This window comes from Salvelinus alpinus, chromosome 23, assembly GCF_045679555.1.
Source record: "Salvelinus alpinus chromosome 23, SLU_Salpinus.1, whole genome shotgun sequence".
Classification (NCBI taxonomy): domain Eukaryota; kingdom Metazoa; phylum Chordata; class Actinopteri; order Salmoniformes; family Salmonidae; genus Salvelinus; species Salvelinus alpinus.
This window is the reverse complement of record NC_092108.1, coordinates 43283764-43306539: the sequence shown is the minus strand read 5'-3', so window position 1 is coordinate 43306539 and position 22776 is coordinate 43283764. Positions and strand designations below refer to the sequence as shown.

Genomic DNA, 22776 nt, shown 5'->3' with positions numbered 1-22776 from the left:
GTAGCATTCTATGATGGTGCCACATTGAAAGTCACTGAGCTCTTCAGTAAGGGCATTCTACTGCCAATGTTTGTCTATGGAGATTGCATGGCTGTTTTCTCGATTTTATACACCTGTCAGCAACAGTGTGGCTGAAATCCACTAATTTGAAGGGGTGTCCACATACTTTTGTATATATAGTGTATTTTCGAGGGATTCACAGCCATCTATAGTTCATTGAACTGACTGAATATGTTAAGATTTGTATACATTGGCCACCAGGGGTCCAAAGATACAAAGACCACCAGGGGTCCATGGCAGAGTTTTAGTTCTCGATTGTTCCTGCTCCCTTCAATAGTGTTCTTCACCAATCCCTTGAGGGGGACGGATAGTAAGGGGTGCAATCCCCCTTTCAAATACTAAGTGGTCTAAAAAGAAATAAGACAAATGGTCTAAAAGTGTAGTAAATATATTGAGAGAGAGAGAAATGAAATTCTCAATCATTATGTACGTAAAAATAGTTGCGTTCGCTTCCCACGATGCAGTGCAATTGTACGTAACCAAATATGTTCTATTATATTGACAAGACAGTCGAGTGACTGCTCTAACAATGGAAATACATGTCCATGAAGATGGAAGGCAGGCGGAAAGAGACGATATCTTGTGGGACCATTCTAGCTAATAAGAGGGCAAATACGCGTGTGAACAGCAGTCACAACTCCGATATAAAGTTGTTTTTTCTAAGTTGCTGAAATCCCATGTGCGTCTACTTATATCAGTGCGTTCGTGACAATCAAACAATTGACCAAATTCGACACTTGTCATTGACTTCCTTACAACAATTTCTCATTGGTAGTCTTAAATTCGTGGACAGATTTTGTGCGGAGTAAACCCTCTCGCTTTGCCTCTTCCTCTCTGATATAACTGGCTAGCCATCTTCTTGACAAGAGTAAGGTAGGCGCTGTTTGGAATGTCAGTTCCATGAAGTGGGAAATAGTGACAGTGTATTCTTGGTAATGTGTTTCAATTACCTTTTAAACAGTGTTAGTATTGAATAATTTTTAATTCGCAAGTCAAGAGGGGAGAGTAGACTTGATCCGCATGATGTCTTACATACTTGTCCCAACGTAGAGGAGTGTTGTAGCTAGCAAGCTAGCTAGCTAGCCAACCACGTTAGCTCTTTGAGTGGAGGGGTACGGGCCCGCCTCAGACTAAAGTAGCTCCTGCAGCTGGGGAGCTCTATCTGCGACAGCGGCCATCTGACAACTACGGAGTCGGGACATTACTTACTGGGCAGGCCGGTTCGGACGGATCAAAGCTTTGGAATAGTTATTTAATTGCTAGTTACTTCTATTGGCAAACGCCGCATTGCTTGAATTGAGAGGGTCGGTCTTCAATGTTATGAACTCGTAAAATGCAACAGGAGACGAGCGGAGGTAGGATGACTTACTCGTCTTGATAATAGAATAACTGAAATCGATGCAAATACGCTGTTTCAGATAGCCATTTGTCAGCTGGTACTAGCCCACTCGCGTTTGACGCAGGATATTTAGACGAGTTGTAAACGCAGGCTCTCAAAATGTCTAAAATGCCGGCTAAAAAGAAGAGCTGTTTTCAGATCACAAGTGTGACACAGGCTCAGGTGGCGGCCAGCAGTGCCACGGATGACACAGAGAGCCTGGACGACCCAGACGAATCACGGACTGAAGACGTGTCTTCGGAAATATTCGACATGTCCCGGGCTGACTACGAGCCGGAGGTATGTGATCGAAGTTCATCTGAGGAAACCCTAAACCATGTAGGGGAGCAAGAGGCACCTGGCGTTATACCTCAAGTTGGGCAGCTACCTACAATGTCGGGTCCCCCAAATGAGTGTTTTGCTATTCGAAAGGTGGGAGTGGCAGGCTCTCATGTTAGCCAGCAAACTCTGGGAACTGGTTCCTCAAGCGGCCTCCCTAGTATCGCTCAGTCCAGGCTCATGCAACAGCCTGCCCCAGTGACCAGTGGGGTGGCTACCAACGTGTCAGTGAGCACATCCCAGCCAGTAGTGACTAGTTCAACCCCTACTTCTACGACGTCGACAACAAGTTGCAGTTCACGCTTCAGGGTCATCAAACTTGATCATGGTACTGGAGAGCCCTTCAGAAGGGGCCGATGGACTTGCACAGAGTTCTATGAGAAAGACTCGGAGGGTAACACAGTGGTTAACAGGACTGCGGATAACATTAGGCATGCCAATGCGTTGGACCCCAGCGCCGACAGGGACAGCGGGCTGGGGTTGACAGGTGGTTCGGTGGTCGCACCGGCGACTCTCTCAGGCCAGGGCCTAGACTCTATAGTGGATGCTGCTGCACTTAGTGCCTCGCACATTCCCCCAGTGGACACACTGCTGCAGCAGCTCCACCACCAAAACTACAACATGGGGCAGCCTGGAACTGCCACATCCAACGCTTTCCCCACCAACAAACCCATGGCTGTCTCAGTTCAGCAGCCAGCTCTGGGCACTATCCAACCCGCTGCCCTCCAGAACCTCCTTGTGGGGTTCAACGGTCTGCCTCAAACTGGCATCCACGTACAGAAATCTCATAGCGTGCCCCCGGCAGCCCAGACCCAGCCACTGGCTTACCCTCTCCAGCAGCAGCAACCCATGCTACAGCATCTTCCACTGGGACACCATCTATCCAACCAACCCCCAGGCCTGCCCCAGAACCAGGCTGACTACTACCAACACCACCAACCTGTCATGGAGGCAGTGGCGTCGGCTGGCCAGACCCTTTCCATGGCCAGCCTCTCCGTGGGACAACCTATGGGTCAGGGCCCATCGCCAGTCATGACTCCCGCCGCCGGGGTGCCGATGCAGGGCCAGGTAGGGGAGTTGGCAGCAGCGGGGGGAGGTGTCTCTTTACCCCTTAGTCAGCCAGCTCCAGGCTTGATGGGTGCAGGTATTGGAGGTGTTGGGGCCTCCATGCTGCTGGGCAGAACCTCTACCCTGCAGCAGCCTGTGTGTCAGTACGCCCCCACAGGGATGCCTCAGCCCCTCGGGCTCCACTCCATGCCCCCCAGTGCCCAAAACGTGCCTACCGCCGTCGTAGCCGTGACCACCAGCATTGCCGGCATGCCCACCACTGTGCCCAGTGCCTCCAACACCGCTGCAGCAGTCCCTGCCACCATGTCAAACCTGACCGCCTTCTTGTTGCCCGGGCAACAGGCCCCCATGGCCCGCAATGGCGGGGGGGTGCAGGACCTCTTGGCTGCCGGGTTTGACCAGGTGGAGGAGGGCAGTAGGAAGGTGGAGGGCCTCGCGGCGGCTCAGCCTCCCGCCATCGCTGAGAAAAACCTGATGAAGACCCCAGAGGGCCTGCATCAGGCCGACAACCCCTCTGTGAACAGCCTGTTTGGAATACCCATACAAATGGACTGGGATGAGGACAGGTAAGGCCCCACCACCATCGTTCACCCTGTTACAGTTCACCATAGAAGGGAATAACCTAGCTAGAAAGTCAACTAAATGCTGTCAGGCAACATACTATGGACTCTCAGGGGCAGAGCCATTCAGATACATGACTTAGGCCCAGCCTAAAATTGCCAAAGACTCCAGTCACCCAAACCATAGACTGTTCACTCTTTTACCATCCGGCAAACGGACCAACAGGCTTTGAGACAGCTTCTACCCCCAAGCCATAAGACTGCTAAATGGTCAATTAATGGTACCCGAACTATCTGTACTGACTCTCCATCTTGCGCTGTCCTTATGGACACTCACTAGACTTTATATACACACTCACACACTACATTGACACTCCCACACACAACCCACACACATTGAAATACACCACATACATCCACACACTCATACCGACAACACAAATGCCCACATTACGCACACTCATTTGCTGCTGCTACTCTGTTCTTTATTTTAGTCTTATCTATCCTGATGCCTAGTCACTTTACCTTGCATTCATGTCTGTCTCTTAAGTCGCTCTGGATAAGAGCGTCTGCTAAATGACTTAAATGTAAATGTCTCTAATACTTTACCTCTGCACATTCATCTGGTACTGGTACTCCCTGTATACATCTCCATTCTTGTGCATTTAATTGTATTCCTCATGTCACTATTTTAGTTGTATTATTTTTAAACCGCTTCGTTGGGAAGGGCTCGTAGGCAAGCATTTGTACTACACCCGTTGTATTCATGTTAAAATTCAATTTGATTTGATTAGCTATAGCGAAACAATAGCTCAATCTCCTTGGTTGAGGTATAAATCATTTTGGTACGTTTCAGTACAATTGGCAGGTTTTCATATCAGTGTGGAAAAACAACATTGCAGCTGTGGAGTAGTTTTATAAAGTGCAGGGGGGGTGTGTTCACATGGGGGAGGGTCTGTTTGAAATTGTGGCAACCAGCTCCCTGGACACACAGTGCATTCGGAAAGTATTCAGACCCTTTGACTTTTTCAACATTTTGTTACGTTACAGCCTTATTCAAAAATGTATTATAATTTTTTTTCCCTCAATCTACACACAATACCGCATAATGACAAAGCAAAGATAGGTTTTTAGAAAGGGAAATATCACATTTACCTAAGTATTCAGGCCTTTTACTCAGTACTTTGTTGCTCGCCTTTGGCAGTGATTATAGCCTCGAGTCTACTTGGGCATGACGCTACAAGCTTGGCACACCTGTATTTGGGGAGTTTCTTCCATTCTCTGCAGATCCTCTCAAGTTCTGTCAGGTTGGATGGGGACCGTCTCTGCACAGCTATCTTCAGGTTTCTCCAAAGATGTTCAATCGGGTTCAAGTCCGGGCTCTGGCTGGGCCACTCAAGGACTTTGAGACTTGTCCCGAAGCCCCTCCCGCATTGTCTTGGCTGTGTGCTTAGGTTCATTGTCCTGTTGGAAGGTGAACCTTCGCACAAGTCTGAGGTCCTGAACTCTCTGGAGCAGGTTTTCAGCAAGGGTCTTTTAGTACTTTGCTCCGTTCATCTTTCCCTCGATCCAGACTAGTCTCCCAGTCCCTGCTGCTGAAAAACATTCCCACAGCATGATGTTGCCACCACCATGCTTCACCGTAGGGATGGTGCCATGTTTATTTCCCCAGACGTGATACTTGGCATTAAGGTCAAAGAGTTCAATCTTGGTTTTCATCAGACCAGAGAGTGTTGTTTCTCATGGTCAGAGTCCTTTGGGGGCCTTTTGGCAAACCCCAAGCGAGCTGTCATGTGCCTTTTACTGAGGAGTGGCTTCCGTCTGGCCACTCTACCATAAAGGCCTGATGGGTGGAGTGCTGCAGAGATGGTTGTCCTTCTGGAAGGTTCTCCCATCTCCACAGAGGAACTCTGGAGCTCTGTCAGAGTGACTATCGGGTTCTTGGTCACCTCCCTGACCCTTCTCCCCCAATTGCTCTCTAGCTACAATGTTATCTTCAACCTAGCATGTCTTTTAGCTAGCTAGCTGCTCTGCAGTGCAAGCTAGCTTGACTTGCTATAAAGTTTGAGAAACAAGTTGAGGAAAAGTAATTAAACAACTTTTTTTTATTATCACCTGAAACTGTATTTATCCTGGCATGAATGAGAAGTTCATATTTTCTAATCTCCCAAGAATACATGCGATCTCTGACGAGAGACTCTCCTTCCATCTTGCATTAAACACTTGTCCGTTCAGTAGCGGAACAAGACTCCATGAAGATGACGTAAGGCATAATGAAATATGTCACGATGTACATGGGTCAATTTTAGAGTTAAGAAATCAGCATTTTCAAAATGCAGACCATCAAATCTTTTAAACCTTTTGACCTGAATGTTTACATTGAAATTAAAGAGTGACTTTTTTTGTCTGATCAGGGGCATGCAACTAGGACTGACCCCTTTTTTTTTCTTTTTTTTTTTTTTTTTTTACCGACTGGTCGATTATGTAGTCGATAGGCTGTTGGTCGACCTAGATTTCGCTAGTTGAGCAGTCACAAAAAAATTAATGGTGCACACGATACCTGTCTGCTTCACACCTGTCTGAGTGGACTAATCCATTGCGGAGGCTGTGGGGATGTCACTGTCACTTTTGTGCTACTGAAATTGTATATGTTTATATTATGTAAGAACAATGGTGCAACTAATAAAAATATAATTTTATATCATGCTTTCTCTTGCCTTTAGAGCGGTCGCTGTCCATGGTTCTGAAACGCCAGTGCGCTGTTGAATTTGTGCCTTTATTCATGTTGCTATGTGCATAATAGCGAAGTTAACCAGTATATTGGTGTTGAGAACAATACGGAGGAGGTAGAATTAGGAGACAGGAAAACAGCCCTTGCCTTAATTGTCTAAGAAAAGTGAGGAGAGGGGAAACCCCAACTTAATTAGGTCTAATCAATAGCCTAACTGTTAAATGTGCCTGACTTTAAGTCATCCATATACAGTACCAGTCAAAAGTTTGGACACACCTACTCATTCAAGGGTTTTTCTTTATTTTTATTTTTGTCTACATTGTTGAATAATAGTGAAGACATCAAAACTATGAAATAACATATATTGAGTCATGTAGTAACAAAAAATAGATTATTGAAAGTAGCCACCCTTTGCCTTGATGGCAGCTTTGCACACTCTTGGCATTCTCTCAAGCAGCTTCATGAGGAATGCCTTTACAACAGTCTTGGAAGGAGTTCCCACAAATGCTAAGCGCTTGTCTGTTTTTCCTTAACTCTGCGGTCCAACTCATCCCAAACCATCTCAATTGATTGTTGGAGGCCAGGTCATCTGATGCAGCACTCCATCACTCTCCTTCTTGGTCAAATAGCCCTTACCAGCCTGGATGTGTGTTGGGTCATTGTCCTGTTGGAAAAACAAATGATAGTCCCACTAAGCGCAAACCAGATGATGGCATACCACTGCAGAATGCTGTGGTAGCCATGCTGGTTAAGTGTGCCTTGAATTCTAAATAAATCACTGACAGTGTTACCAGCAAAGCACCCCCACACCACCAACCAAAAATCTCAAATTTGGACTCATCAGACCAAAGGACAGATTTCCACCAGTCTAATGTCCATTGCTCGTGTTTCATGGACAAGCAAGTCTCTTCTTCTTATTGGTGTCCTGTAGTAGTGGTTTCTTTGCAATTTGACCATGAAGGCCTGATTCACGCAGTCTCTGAACAGTTGATGTTGAGATGTCTGTTAATTGAGCTCTGTGAAGCATTTATTTGGGCTGCAATTTCTGAGGCTGGTAACTTTTTAATGAACTTGTCCTCTGCAGCAGAAGTAACTCTGGGTCTTCCTTTCCTGTGGTGGTCCTCATGAGAGTCAGTTTCATCATAGCGCTTGATGGCTTTTGCGACTGGACTTTAAGAAACTTTCAAAGTTCCTGAAATGTTAAGAATTGAAGGGTCATGTCGTTAAGTAATAATGGACTTTTAATAAGGCACACCTGTAAATTTAAATGCATTCCAGGTGACTACCTCATGAAGCTGGTTGAGAGAATGCCAAGAGTGTGCAAAGCTGTTATCGAGGCAAAGGGTGGCTACTTTGAAGAATCTCATATGATCATATCATTATATTAATAATGTCGTTGTCATTCGTAGGGTTAGTATAGTAGCCTTGCATAACCACCATCGAGCTGTAGGCCTTAAGAGTGCATCCTGTTTAGTCTTAATACCGTAACTTACTTAGGCCTAAATGTGTCTCTCTCTCTCATATATATATGAGAGAGAGAGACATTTATATGCTACTGTATCAATATTATCACACAGTATACAAGTCATTCATGATTTGAAATGTAATCAAGCATTTTACTTTTAAAATGAAATTATGAAGGGACCCTTGAATAATTAGTGTAAACAATAAATAAACCTTTCCATGTTGGCAATTGCATTAACAAATGCATGCTACTGTTTTTAGTCTGTAATAAAGGCTTTACAACGCAAATTGTTAAACTCTGGTAGTTTTATAATTTAGTGTTTACATTGTTCCAAACAGTCCCCAATTTAAAAAAAAAAAAAAAATGGTAATCTAACCTGTTTTGCACACAATATGCAACCAGCGCTTGCTCCTTACCTTCCTCCTTTTTCTTTATCTCCAGTAGTTTCCACAACTAAATCAAATCTATTCCATACATCTGACTTCCCCTTTCCCTCCTGCACCCAGTAAATATTTCCCAGTTTTTTTCGAGTTTCTTTTTTACGTCCTCCGCATCCATTTTGCTGTCATGTGATGGGAGAGCAAGGGTTGAGGGAATAGGGAATGTTATTTTCTAAACAAAATGGTTTTTTTGATAACAACTCTTCAGTCAGAAATGGCTTTAATTAAGTTGCAGCTTCAGCAACACGGACTGCACGATAAACACTGATGTTCTGCAGTGGTCGCTGCAGCAGGGATAAGAGAGCGAGACAACGGGTGCACACAGGAAGTCCGACACCGGCCAGACACAATCAAATCAATTGTGGTCAGACTCCCTCTAGTTATTTGTGTCTTAAATATTTAATCTAACAGTGCGCTTAAAGCATCAGACAAGCTCAGTCCATATAGTGGATTTTATTAAAACACGTAGGGTGTGTCTACATATAGAAAAATGTGTTTTAAAAATGTTGGCTAATCAAAGTTTTTTTTTTTTAGTCGGGGATAGCTTTACATGCAACAACAGTATTCCTTCACAGAAAATGCATTAGTGCACCACATTCGGCAGAAAATAGCTTAATTTTCATCAGATGCCAACAGAAGTGCAACGCTATTTGGCTATTCTTTTTATTTCTGTTGATCATAGAAGGAATGCAGCCAGCTACATTTCACAATGTTTTGCTTGAAGTTAAACTGGTGTTTTACCTGAGAAAAGTAGCTACACATCAGTCAGAGTGCTGTCTACTTATAAAAATGAATTCTCTTCCGAGTGTAGACGTGCAACTGAGCACAAAATGAGTCTGATGCCAAGCAGAAATTACAATAAGAAGCATTTTAGATCTGCGTTGACAAAACGCAGCAAGATATTTCTTATGCGTTTTGTAATTTTGTTGTTGTTGTGGAATTCTGCATTAAAGCACCTCTGGCAAAGATTACAGCCTTGAGTCGTCTTGTGTATGACGCTACAAGCTTAGTACACCTGTTTTTGGGGAGTTCCTCTGGTTCTTCTCTGCAGAACCTCTCAAGCTTTGTCAGGTTGGATGGAGTGTCACTGCATAGCTTTTTTCAGTTATCTCCAGAGATGTTCAGGCTCTGACTCGGCCACTCAAGGACATTCAGAGACTTGTCCCGAAGCCACTCCTGCGTTGTCTTGGCTGTCTGCTTAGGGTCGTTGTCCTGTTGGAAGGTGAACCCCGGTTTGAGGTCCTGAGCAGTCTGGAGCAGATTTCCATGGTTTCTAAACCTGTTTTTGCCTTGTCATTATGGGGTATTGTGTGTAGAATGAGGATGAACATTTATTGAATACATTTTAGAATGAGGCTGTAACGTAACAAAGTGAAAAAAATGGAAGGGGTCTAAATACGAATGTACTGTGTGTATGTTTTGATGGAGGCTACAATCTAACTGCAATATTTAAGCTGATCAACTTTGGGACTGTGAAGACACCTCTGGTGGCATGTCTTGTGGGGTATGCATGCGTTTCTGAGCTGTGGGCTAATAGGTTAAACAGACAGCTCGGTACATTCACCATGTCAATACTTCTCACGAATACAAGTAGTGATGAAATCAATCTCATGTACTTTGAGGCAGGAAAGATTAACATATTATTGTTAGCTCTCGTGTACATTTAAGGGCCAGCCATGCTGCCCTTTTCTGGGCCAATTGCAATTTTCCTAAGTCCCTCTAATTGGTATCTGATAACGCGACAGGACAGTTGTCCAGCTGCAATAACTAGAGCAGGTAGGACCTGCCTTGTTGGTATCTATGTTAAGAAAGCAGAGCTGCACTTTATTATGGACAGACCTCTCCCCATCTTAGCTACTGTTGCATCAATATGTTTGACCATGACAGTTTACAATCCAAGGTTACTCCAAGGAGTTCAGTCTCTTCAACTTGCACAATTTCTACATTATTCATTACAATATTTACAGTAGATACAGGTTTTACTCAGAGCCAGTGGTAGGTCATTAGTAATGATTTAAAAAAGGGGCCTAGACTGCTGCCCTGGGGAATGCCTGACTCTAACTGGATTATGTTGGAAAGGATTCCATTAATTCCTGTGGTGGTTGTAAATACCCTAGTAGGTTGACTGATAACCTGAACCAGGTTACAGTTTTTTAAATCTTTTTCCTGAGTGGGCAGCTTGATGAAAGCCAGTTAATATTTGGGTCACCTGTTGATATCAAGCATTTCACACATTATCCTGATACTGACTGTTGGCACTTGGTCTATAGCAGCTTCCCACAAGAATGGGCTTTAGGTGGGGCAGGTGAACCTGTAGCCATATTACTTCAACAGCATTTGGCATGAAATCCTCAAAGCATTACAGGAATATGACTCTGAACATAAACAGCAACTCCTCTACCATTGGCATTCCTGTCTCTTCTGAAGATGTTGAAACCATGTATTGCTACCACTGTATCATCAAAGGTATTATCTAAGTGAGTTTCAGAGATAGTATATGAACGTTATCTTCTAGCAAGTTATCGATTTCATGAACCTTGTTTCCTAAGCTACATGTTAATGTGGGCTATTTTTAGCACTTGTTTTTATTGCTTTACTGGGAGGCTTATCAGAATAGACATGACACTGATATTTATGTTTGAGCTGATAGTGCAGGGTGAACTGCACATAGTGGACTTCTTACTAGGTCAAACAGCCTCAGTGATAACAGTATAACTCAGGCTCATAGGCTCATGATTACTGCATACAATAGCTGTGGGATTGACCGAGGCATTCAGGGGAGTTGGAGGGACATAATGAGGTTATTTACATTATGACTGCCAACACCCCTGGGACAATGTCAATTTGCAGCAGCACTATGACAACTCGGCGACACAATGGCAGGGATTATCTGAGCTGGGCTTGGGTCACTGATAAGTCATTGTCTCAATGCAACCTTTAAATGCTAGCACAGGAGCCAAAATGATTTGAATGGACTCCGTCATTCCTGTAAAGCATCTTCTTTTTCCAAAAGGTGTCAAAGTGAACTTTTAAAGATATGCCAACAGAGCTACAGTAGTCTTTTAGCCAGATGTGTAATGCCAGTAGCCTGCTGAGTCTTTCACAGCGATGGTGCCGGGCCTGAAATAATTGGTCACTTTTTTTGGACAGCCTTGTATTGTCCTGTACTCGTGCTCCAGTATAGCAAAGGGTTCTTGCCCCGGGAACCGAGATGTTTCTCACCATAGCTGCCTGATGATATTCACGTAGTAGACCCCCCCCCCCCCTTAGGAAAATGTTCTGGGAAGATGGGCCAGGAGTTGGTGCAATGCAATACAGGAGTCAAGTTTGGGGATAAGATGGGCCTACAAACATAAGTATGATATCTTGGAAGTAGGGATGCAAATTTTGGTCAATTTTGCTGTAGACTAAGCGACCCTCATTAACCTTTCTGGCGCAGGCGTTCCGCTAGCGACCCACCTCGACAACATCCGGTGAAATTGCAGAGCGCCAAATTCAAAATGCAGAAATAGTCATAATAAACATTCATAAAAAATACAAGTGTTATACATCGGCTTCAAGATGAACTTCTTGTTAATCCAGCCGCTTTGTCAGATTTCAAAAAGGCTTTACGGCGAAAGCATACTATGCGATTATCTGAGGACAGCATCCCGCTTACAAAAGCATACAAACATTTTACAACCAAGTAAAGGAATGACAAAAGTCAGAAATAGCGATAAAATGAATCACTTACCTTTGAAGATCTTCATATGGTTGCAGTCACAAGAGTCCCAACTACACAATAAAAGTTAGTTGTGTTCGAATAAAGCCCCTTTTTATATCCCAAAAACTCATTTGTTGGCGCGTTGGGTTCAGTAATCCACTGGCTCAAGGGTGGTCAAAACATGGAGACGAATACATCCTAATAGTACCGATAAAGTTGGTTGAAACATGTCAAACGGTGTTTATAATTAATCCTCAGGTTGTCAATTGTCTAAATCGATAATATTTCAACCGGACAATAGCGTATTCAATAGAAAGGAAAAAGAACGAAGGGCGCGCAATCGGTCACGCGTGCAAACCAGCACTGCATGATTCTACAGTCCACTGACAAAAAGGTCTCATTCTTCTTCATTTTCCAGAAAACAAGCCTGAAACAATGTCTAAAGACTGTTGACATCTAGTGGAAGCCATAGGAACTGCAATTTGGGTCCTAACCCAATAGATACTCTATAGGCATTCAATTGAAAATGCCTATATATAAAAAATCCCACTTCCTGGATCGATTTTCCTCAGGTTTTCGCTTGCCATATCAGTTCTGTTATACTCACAGACATTATTTTAACAGTTTTGGAAACTTTTAGAGTTTTCTATCCAAATCTACCAATTATATGCATATCCTAGCTTCTGGCCCTGAGTAACAGGCAGTTTACTTTGGGCACGCTTCTCATCCAGATGTTGAAATACTGCCCCCAAGAACTTAACCGTTAACAAATGGTTCAATTTGTTTCAAACAGCAAAATGACTTGATCAACAGAAAATACTATGCATGCATACATGGAATTTTTCATTAAGAGCTTAATTGAAACATGCAACAATAGCACGCCTACGTTTCACAGCCAAAAGGCTATTTTATTAAACATGCAACTCCTGTAATGAAGCAGCTAATGTAAAACTTAATTTTAAATAATTTGCCAAAATACAATTTGTGGGAAAACACAGTTCTAAAGACACACAGAGATTAAAATCTCAGACATTTAGAGGAAAAATCTAAAGATGCAACAACTATGGCGGGTTGCTAATATGACTAGGATTGTGCCTTTGGCTTCTGGACAACAAAATAAAGTAAATATGAAAACCAATAGAGGAGGAGAGATGCTGGTTTCAATTAGAGGTCGACCGATTAATTGGAATGGCCGATTTTAATTAGGACCGATTTCAAGTTTTCATAACAATCGGAAATCGGTATTTTTTTAAATATATTTTTTTACACCTTTATTTAATTACCTAGGCAAGTCAGTTAAGAACACATTCTTATTTTCAATGATGGCCTAGGAACGGTGGGTTAACTGCCTCGTTCAGGGGCAGAACGACAGATGTTTACCGTGTCAGCTCGGGGGATTCAATCTTGCAACCTTACAGTTAACTAGTCCAACGCTCTAACCACCTGATTACATTGCACTCCATGAGGAGCCTGCATGTTACGCGAATGCAGTAAGCCAAGGTAAGTTGCTAGCTAGCATTAAAACAATCTTATAAAAATCAATCAATCATAATCACTAGTTAACTACACATGGTTGATGATATTACTAGTTTATCTAGCGTGTCCTGCGTTGCATATAATCGATGTGGTGCGTATCGTTGCTCCAATGTGTACCTAACCATAAACATCAATGCCTTTCTTAAAATCAATACACAGAAGTATATATGTTTAAACCTGCATATTTAGCTAAAAGAAATCCAGGTTTGCAGGCAATATTAACCAGGTCAAATTGTGTCACTTCTCTTGCGTTCATTGCACGCTGAGTCAGGGTATATGCAACAGTTTGGGCTGCCTAATTTGCCAGAATTTTACATAATTATAACATAACATTGAAGGTTGTGCAATGTAACAGGAATATTTAGACTTAGGGATGCCACCCGTTAGATAAAATACGGAACGGTTCCATATTTAACTGAAAGAATGAACGTCTTGTTTTCGAGATAGTTTCCGGATTCGACCATATTAATGACCTAAGGCTCGTATTGCTGTGTGTTATTATGTTATAATTAAGTCTATGATTTGATAGAGCAGTCTGACTGAGCGATGGTAGGCACCAGCAGGCTTGTAAGCATTCATTCAAACAGCACTTTCGTGCGTTTTGCCAGCAGCTCTGCTGTTTATGACTTCAAGCCTATCGACTCCTGAGATTAGGCTGGTGTAACCGATGTGAAATGGCTAGCTAGTTAGCGGGGTGTGCGCTAATAGCGTTTCAAACGTCACCCGCTCTGAGACTTGGAGTGGTTGTTCCCCTTGCTCTGCAAAAAATGAAAACAATACACAAAAGAAACCAAGAAGCAGAAATTATACTGACATTTGAAATACAGTTGAAGGTGGAGCTGATGAACTCTGCAGCTGTAGCTTACTTGACTATACTGTATAATAATGTAAAGTACCATGTAGCAGAGTGGATATTTGTGGAGTGATGGGTAACGCTGCTTCGAGGGTGGCTGTTGTCGTTGTGTTCCTGGTTCGAGCCCAGGTAGGAGCGGGGAGAGGGATGGAAGCTATATTGTTACACTGGCAATACTAAAGTGCCTATAAGAACATCCAATAGTCAAAGGTTAATGAAATACAAATGGTATAGAGAGAAATAGTCCTATAATTCCTATAATAACTACAACCTAAAACTTCTTACCTGGGAATATTGAAGGCTCGTGTTAAAAGGAACCACCAGCTTTCATATGTTCTGAGCAAGGAACTTAAACGTTAGCTTTCTTACATGGCACATATTGCACTTTTACTTTCTTCAACACTTTGTTTTTGTATTATTTAAACCAAATTGAACATGTTTCATTATTTATTTGAGGCTAAATTGATTTTATTGATGTATTATATTAAGTTAAAATAAGTGTTCATTCAGTATTGTTGTAATTGTCATCAAAAATCGACCGATTTAATCGGTATTGGCTTTTTTGGCCCTCCAACAATCGGTATCGGCGTTGAAAAATCATAATCGGTCGACCTCTAGTTTCAATGGCATAATAGGACGTCTATATAAAATAGTTTCCTTCGTTTCTAATGTTGGCTTTTGGCTAGGCTACTTGGAAGCAAGGTAAGACATGCCTCGTGAGTTAAAATTGTTTTAAACCTGGACATTTTAAGTATATGTTTTCAAAATGCCTCCAGCTCAGATTGCGAGGTGGTGGGTACCTCGTTGATGGTCTGCCTACTGGATTGCACTCGAATGGCGAATGGAGGACACACTTCAATTGGTAGTTGATAAAAATAGTAGCAATAAAGCTGGCATCCTCTTTTTAAACTGTTTTTTTAGAATTGTTGCGCAATGATTGGGCTGATAAGAAATGTTTCACTCCTGCAGCAACCAGCTGTTTGAGGAGCAGCAGCTTTTGCTGTCCATGATATTCCACTCCAAACTAGGTTCCGAGTGCGTGTGTGTGATTTTAAATAAGATGCATGAGGACTAACAAAAATACACGGTCCAATTTAATTCCACTAAATTGTGCAAATTGACAGATAAGCATGACTGGTAAATGTTATTTTCGCCGGCTAACAGATTAACTGTTAAGATCCAGGAAGGATAGGCTAGTGGTTCGGTCCACCGCAAAGCGCAAGTGGATTTTGACACCAACCATCTTAGATTGTTCAATAATTGTCTATTTTAGAAACGGATCAAATTACCGTTCTTGAAATATATTTTGATCTGAGAAATTAAGCTAATTGATTGCACCCAAATTGGTCATTATTTTTAATTTATAGGATTCATATAATATTCAATAAATATAGTACCTAGCAATGAGTGAGGAATCCAAAGAAATTGTCAAAAGCCTCCCACCCCAACAACGATTCTCAGGTCGGTATGTCTGACAGGAAGCATGGCACTGCGGTTCAGAGTATTGTAATGTATTCCCAGTGAATTTAATGGTGTTTTTTTTATATATATATATATTTTTTCCCTGTCCAGAGAAATTAGGCGTTGAAGTTGCTAGGTCCAATCCTACATCCTGATATGACCAGTTTCTGACCACTAGATGGTGCTGTTCCAGGTAATTTTTTTATATACCCCCCTCAATGGCAAAGTTCCCCCAAAATACAAAATTACATATTGGTTTCCTTACCCTGTAAACAGTCTATGGACAAGATGTGACCGCAATCCATGTGCTGGTTTTGTTGTCCACTGTTTCATTTGTTGCACAAATCCAATGCAAGTCGATGGTACCCTACAGTATGTTGGCATTTTCACGCTTCATGTCCAAATCATCCTGAAGTATCACATTTATTGTGTAACTCAATGATGTTACTTCTAGATGTGGATATGACGCTCAAATGCTAATATAGGTACCATTGACTTGCATTGAATTTTTTGCTAACTTTTTAGCATTTGAAACAGTGGCCAGGGATAGGTTGGTGTTATACCGTGTCCATAAACTGCTTACATGTCATGGGAGGGGGAGAATTGATACTGTATAGTCATTGTTAGGATGGGATTGGTGTAGGGTGGGGGAGGGTGAGTCTCTTTTGACAATGTCTTTGGATTCCTCATGTCTTATTGTTAGAAAACAGTTTGGTCCAAATCGTATGTTCGGTACTATATTTATTGAATATTGTAAGAATCCTATGAATTAAAATGGCCAATTTTTGGGTGCAATCAATTATCTTAATTTCTCAGAGATCAAATTGTTTCAACAAAATGTTGTAGGAATGCACATCTTATCGGTTTCTAACTACAGAAATGATTTCAGAACCATCTGAGATGGTGGGTGTCATGGCTTGCTGAAATGACATGGAACAACTCTAGTCTGACATAAGTTACAGATACTAAACCTTGACTGAAAACGGTCCTTTAGTGTAGATATGCAGTTTAGACTAACTTTTCACAGAATCTTAGTGCATATGTTAATCTGTACAGATTTGGTTGAGAGGTGTCACTCTCACACTTCCTTTTCATACGCTAAAACTTTCAGTTCCTGAGCTGAGAGGAAATGGTAAAATGGCTTGACTCTGTTGGTAATTTCCATATACAGGTTTTATAGACAAATATAGACCAGGCATCCTATGCAGCAGCGCAGGCATTTTGTGTTCGTTCACATATGGCCTAGATACCTAGTTTAATCCTTTTTTTGTTTTACAAGCCTAATTATTATTATTTTTTTTTAATGTATTTATTTTTATTTCACCTTTTATTTAACCAGCTAGGCCAGTTGAGAACAACTTCTCATTTACAACTGCGACCTGGCCAAGATAAAGCAAAGCAGTGCGACCAACAACAACGCAGAGTTACACAAACAAACAGTCAATAACACAATAGAAAAATCTATGTACAATGTGTGCAAATGTAGGGAGGTTAGGCAATAAATAGGCCATAGAGGTGAAATAATTACAATTGAGCATTAACACTGGAGTGATAGATGTGCAGATGATGTGCAAGTAGAGATACTGGGGTGCAAAAGGGTAAGTAATAATATGGGGATGAGGTAGTTGGGTGTGCTATTTACAGATTAGCTGTGACTTGCCTTATAAGCTTTTTCAGAAAGTTGTTTAGTGTGTTTTTGCAGCACAGGCTTTTGCTGTTTGAAGGCTCTGGTTCTGCCCTTTGTTGATTCATGAGCCTAACATGCCTTTTTTTTAAAGTTATTTAGTAGTGGGTTTGAAAGTATAGGCCTCTCAGTTTTGCCAATTCTAAGTTGCTGTGTTTAAAACGGCAATGATTCACGCCTTGCAACAAAGTGACTGACTATCTTCTTTTAGCTGTTATGAGTGAAGCAAGCAGCCGCTTGTCCCAGGCTCGTGAGAATTAAAACTCTCTCTCCAAATGATTCAAGTGGGAGTCTCATGATAGGGCTGCTGCTATCAGGCAGCGAAGTGGTCTTTCCACCGTGCCGCCATTCTACAGATAAGGCCCCGTCAACGTGGTGTCGGACATCAGTCACTACACTATATCTGACATGTATTTTTTTCTCTCTCTTTCAATATCTGCCTGAAACATCGAAATTCGTCGTTGTCACCCACCGCCCCTTGTCCGGAATCAAAACCACACTGGCTGTCGAGACCTGACTAACTTTGCGTCTGTTCCACCTCTGTGTCTTTCGTGCCAGCAGCCACTGGGAACGTCCTCTGTTGCAGTGTCTATAGCCAGGCCCCTTGACTGACTGGCAAACTGGCAGTTGTGACTGAGGTATTCCCAGAACTCTAGGAAGCCACAGAGTGAGTGGAGATCCACGGAGTCATATTTGATATAATGGTCCCAGATGAGTGTGTAGGGTAGCGATAGGCCTAGTACATAGCTCGTATCTCCCTTGGTAACATTCGGGACTATAACATCCAGGCCTAACCAGTTGTAGGTTTCCCATTCTCACAATCTAAATAGCAAATGTCATCAAAGGTGTTGGTAAAATTAGGTGTCTGACTTGTTGCTGTCGCAGTGACTACAACTGTTAATGCCTTACACGAAACCCAAACCGGGGGGGGGTAGTAGAAGTGGGGGTAGTAGAAGTGAAGGAGTGATTGACACTGAAATGAGCCAGTATGTGTAGGTGGACAAGGAGGTGGGGGAAGATGGGGATTCACTTTTTGAGTAGAACAGTCGTGTTAAGGGAAGTCTTATATATTTCCTGTGTGTCTGTGTGACAACAATCGGCCTAGGGTATCCTGCTGTTTCCTGTTTTTCTCACCAGAGAGTGAGAAGAGGGGTACGATCACTGTCCTGACCATGGTTTCCGTTATGTAAATGACTGGACATTTTGAGAGATTTACTGGACCTGTATGCGTTGGGTGCGTAACTTGATATGGTTTTCTACCCACAGTGCTCAGAATAACAGAAATCACACGTAGATTATGGTCATTCATTTTAACAGTACATTGTAACTCGAGGATGCAACGACGTGTCCTCACCGAATTACTACGCAAACTTTGAAGACGTTAGGTCAACTGTTCACATTTGGACTTTTCCTCAGCCAACAAGACGATTAACGAACAGCAAAATCACTAGTCTATGTTTTATAGGTTGTACACTACATAAACTATGTCAATCTACTATCCCCCATAGTAGAAAAGTTCACCTATACTATTGGTCAGTTGGTTGAGAAAAATGTCCTATTCCAAACAGACTCTGGGACAGTTGTGGGAGAATGGATCCCAAATTCATACAGCCAGTATGCCTAGGCTACATATATTTAAAACATTTTTTAAAGCGATGACGCTGACGCAACAGATCAGAACGATTAGCTTGCAATTTTGATGCTTTACAAAAATATACGTAAAAATTTCAAAGATTTTACAGAGGTTCAGATAAGGAAATGAGTCAATTGAAGTGAATTCATTATGCTGTAATCTATGGATTTCACATTACTGGGAACTGGAACACGCTGTCGTACTCGTTGATCCAGAGCATCCCAAACATGTCTGAGTATGCAGGCCTTGGAAGAACTGGGACATTTTCAGCTGCCATGAAGCTGAAAATCTTTGATGGCTGTGCATTATCATGCTGAAACATGAGGTGATGGCGGCAGATGAATAGCACAACAATGGGCATCAGGATCTTGTCACGGGATGTCTCTGCATTTAAATTGCCATCGATTAAAATGCAATTGTTTGTTTTTTGTAACTTATGCCTGCCCGTAACAGCCCCACCATGGGGCACTTTGTTCACAACATTGACATCAGCAAACCGCATGCCCATACAACGTCATACATACTGTCTGCCATATACCCGATACAGTTGAAACAGGGATTCATCCATGAAGAGCACACTTCTCCAGCATGACAGTGGCCATTGAAGGTGAGCATTTGCCCACTGAAGTTGGTTACGACACCGAACTGCAGTCAGGTCATGACCCTGGTGAGGAGGACAAACACGCAGATATGCTTCCCTGAGACGGTTTCTGTCAGTTTGTGCAGAAATTCTTTGGTTGTTCAAGCCCACAGTTGCATCAGCTGTCCGGGTGGCTGGTCTCAGACGATCCCGCAGGTGAAGAAGCGCGGAAGGCCTGGCCTGGAGTGTTTATTCGTGGTCTGCGGTTTTGGTTTGAAGTACTGCCAAATTCCCTAAAATGACATTGGAGGTGGTTTATAGTAGAGAAATAAAAATGTCATTCTCTGGCAACAGCTCTGGGGACATTCCTGTAAATGAGTAGCAATGTACAGGTAACTGACAAAATATAGAAAACAGTTAGGTAAATGATGGATACAAAGTATATTGAAAGCAGGTGCTTCCACACAGGTGTGACTCCTGAGTTAATTACGCAATTAACATCCCATCATGCAGAAGGCCATGAATAAAAATACCCAGTTGCCCTTTTATTTTTGCTACCATGGCTAGAAGAAGAGATCTCAGTGACTTAAAAAAGGAAGGTTTCAGGAGCATATGGGGTTGAAAGTGTGTGTGCGTGTCTGTCACCAGATCTCAACCGAGTTAAACACTTATGGGAGATTCTGGAGCGGTTCCTGGGACAGCGTTTTCCACCACCATCAGACAAACACTAAATGATGGAATTTCTCCAGACACTTGTAGAATCTTGCCTGTCTAGGCGCACTGACGCTGTTTTGGCAGTTACCTGTACATGAAGGCATAAGCCTACATCCAGCCCCATACGCTTTACTTTGTTACCTTTCAGCAGGCAGGGGGCTCTTTTGGCTAAAACAGGTGAACAGAATTAGCCCACCACCGGTAATCTTTTGCACTGCTTTGAACTCCCTTTAACTGCTTGTGGTTTGTGTTTTAAGTCCCATCTGCCTTTTTTAATGCTATTCTAAAGAAAGGTGTATTGTTCTGCGTGGACCCGTCTTTAGGTTCTTCCTCAGTCATCAACTCTGCTCCAGGTACAGAGGCCCTCCATTGTTTGGAGAGGAAGGCATGTCAGCGCTTCGCTGCCAATAATAGACTGGTTAAACAGTTCCTTCATGGGGAAGTATTGTTACTGTACGTCACAAAGGGCTATTTATGCACAGCATTTAGGTGAGCAGTGTTTAAGTGATCAGGTAACTGCCAAAATAATGGAAACACTTGAGTAAATGAGGAATACAAAGTACAGTTGAAGTCGGAAGTTTACATACACCTTAGCCAAATACATAAACTCAGTTTTTCACAATTCCTGACATTTAATCCTACCAAAAATTCCTTGTCTTAGGTCAGTTAGGATAACCACTTTATTTTAAGAATGTGAAATGTCAGAATAATAGTAGAGTGATTTATTTCAGCTTTTATTTCTTTCATCACATTCCCAGTGGGTCAGATGTTTACATGCACTCAATTAGTATTTGGTAGCATTGCCTTGAAATTGTTTAATTTGGGTCAAACATTTAAGGTAGCCTTCCATAAGCTTCCCACAATAAATTGGGTGAATTTATGCCCATTCCTCCTGACAGAGCTGGTGTAACTGAGTCAGGTTTGTAGGCCTCCTTGCTCGCACACGCTTTTTCAGTTCTGCCCACAACTTTTCCATGGGTTTGAGATCAGGGCTTTGTGATGGCCACTCCAATACCTTGACTTTGTTGTTCTTAAGCCATTTTGCCACAACTTTGGAAGTATGCTTGGGGTCATTGTCCATTTGGAAGACCCATTTGCGACCAAGCTTTAACTTCCTGACTGATGTCTTGAGATGTTGCTTCAATATATCCACATCATTTTCTTTCCTCATGATGCCATCTATTTTGGGAAGTGCACCAGTCCCTCCTGCAGCAAAGCACCCCCAAAACATGATGCTGCCACCCCCTTGCTTCACGGTTGGGATGGTGTTCTTCAGCTTGCAAGCATCATCAGACCAGAGGACATTTCTCCAAAAAGTACGATCTTTGTCCCCATGTGCAGTTGCAAACCGTAGTCTGGCTTTTTTATGGCGGTTTTGGAGCAGTGGCTTCTTCCTTGTTGAGCGGATATAGGACTAGTTTTACTGTGGATATAGATACTTTTGTATCTGTTTCCTCCAGCACCTTCACAAGATTTTTTGCTGTTGTTCTGGGATTGATTTGCACTTTTCGCACCAATGTATGTTCATCTCTAGAGAACAGAACATGTCTCCTTCCTGAGTGGTATGACGGCTATTGGTCCCATGGTGTTTATACTTTCGTACTATTGTTTGTGAAAAAGTGAAATAATGTGTCTGTAAACAATTGTTGGAAAAATGACTTGTCATGCACAAAGTAGATGTCCTAACCGCATTGACAAAACTATAGTTTGTTGACAAGAAATTTGTGGAGTGGTTGAAAAATGAGTTTTAATGACTCCAACCTAAGTGTATGCAAACTTCCGACTTCAACTGTAGTGTGTTTGTGTGGCTGTATGTAGTGGGGGTGTAAGTACTGTATGTGTGTGTGCGCAGAGTCCAGTGCAAGAAAGTTAGTGCAAAATAAGTCCAATGCGGGTAGCCATTTGATTAGCTATTTAGCAGTCATGTTTTGCATTCTTACGGCTTGGGGGAAGAAGTTGTTCAGGGTGCTGTTGGTTCCAGTCTTGCAGGACTGGTACCGCTTGCTGTGCTGTAGCAGAGAGAACAGTCTATGGCTTGGGTGGCTGGAGTCTTCTAAAAAAAAAAATGGGGGGGGGGGGGGGCAGTCCACTGACACCGCCTGGTATAGAGGTCCTGGATGGCAGGGAGCTCGGCCCCAGTGATGTACTGGCCCGTACTCGCTATCCTCTGTAGCGCCTTGCGGTCAGATGCCCAGCAGTTGCAATACCAGGGCTCGACATAAAGGCGTGTCAAAAAAAAAAAAGTTGGACAACCAGAATATAGATTTCAGTTGTCCGTATGGACAAGTAAACAATCACAATATCAAACAATTACTCCGATCAGGCAGGGCAGTGCATGGTTGACATTGAGTAAATTGCCTATATTCCTATAGCCTATTTCAATACATTTTATATTTACATAAAGCAAGAGTACAATGTAGACCGAGCTAAGAGTCTCACCAAAGCAGTGCAAAATATCCCGTCAGAATAAAAAAATATATAATATTTTTGAATGCAGGAATCTTGTCCTTTTTGTTGTTGTTGAGGATACTCTGGTGTCTTATTGTTATAGAAGCCCATATGTATTATTTG

The 22776-nt window shown here is 42.5% G+C and overlaps 1 protein-coding gene across 1 annotated transcript in view; it reads left to right on the top strand.

The window, feature by feature from the left end:
- Positions 1 to 588: 588 nt before the first annotated feature.
- LOC139551088 (TSC22 domain family protein 2-like) overlaps positions 589 to 22776 on the top strand; it is a 37186-nt gene continuing 14998 nt past the window's right edge. Inside the window, exon 1 of the mRNA XM_071362478.1 lies at positions 589 to 3411. Within this exon, the coding sequence (XP_071218579.1) occupies positions 1559 to 3411 (1853 nt within the window). The 5' untranslated portion in view covers positions 589 to 1558. The remainder of the gene's footprint in view (positions 3412 to 22776) is intronic.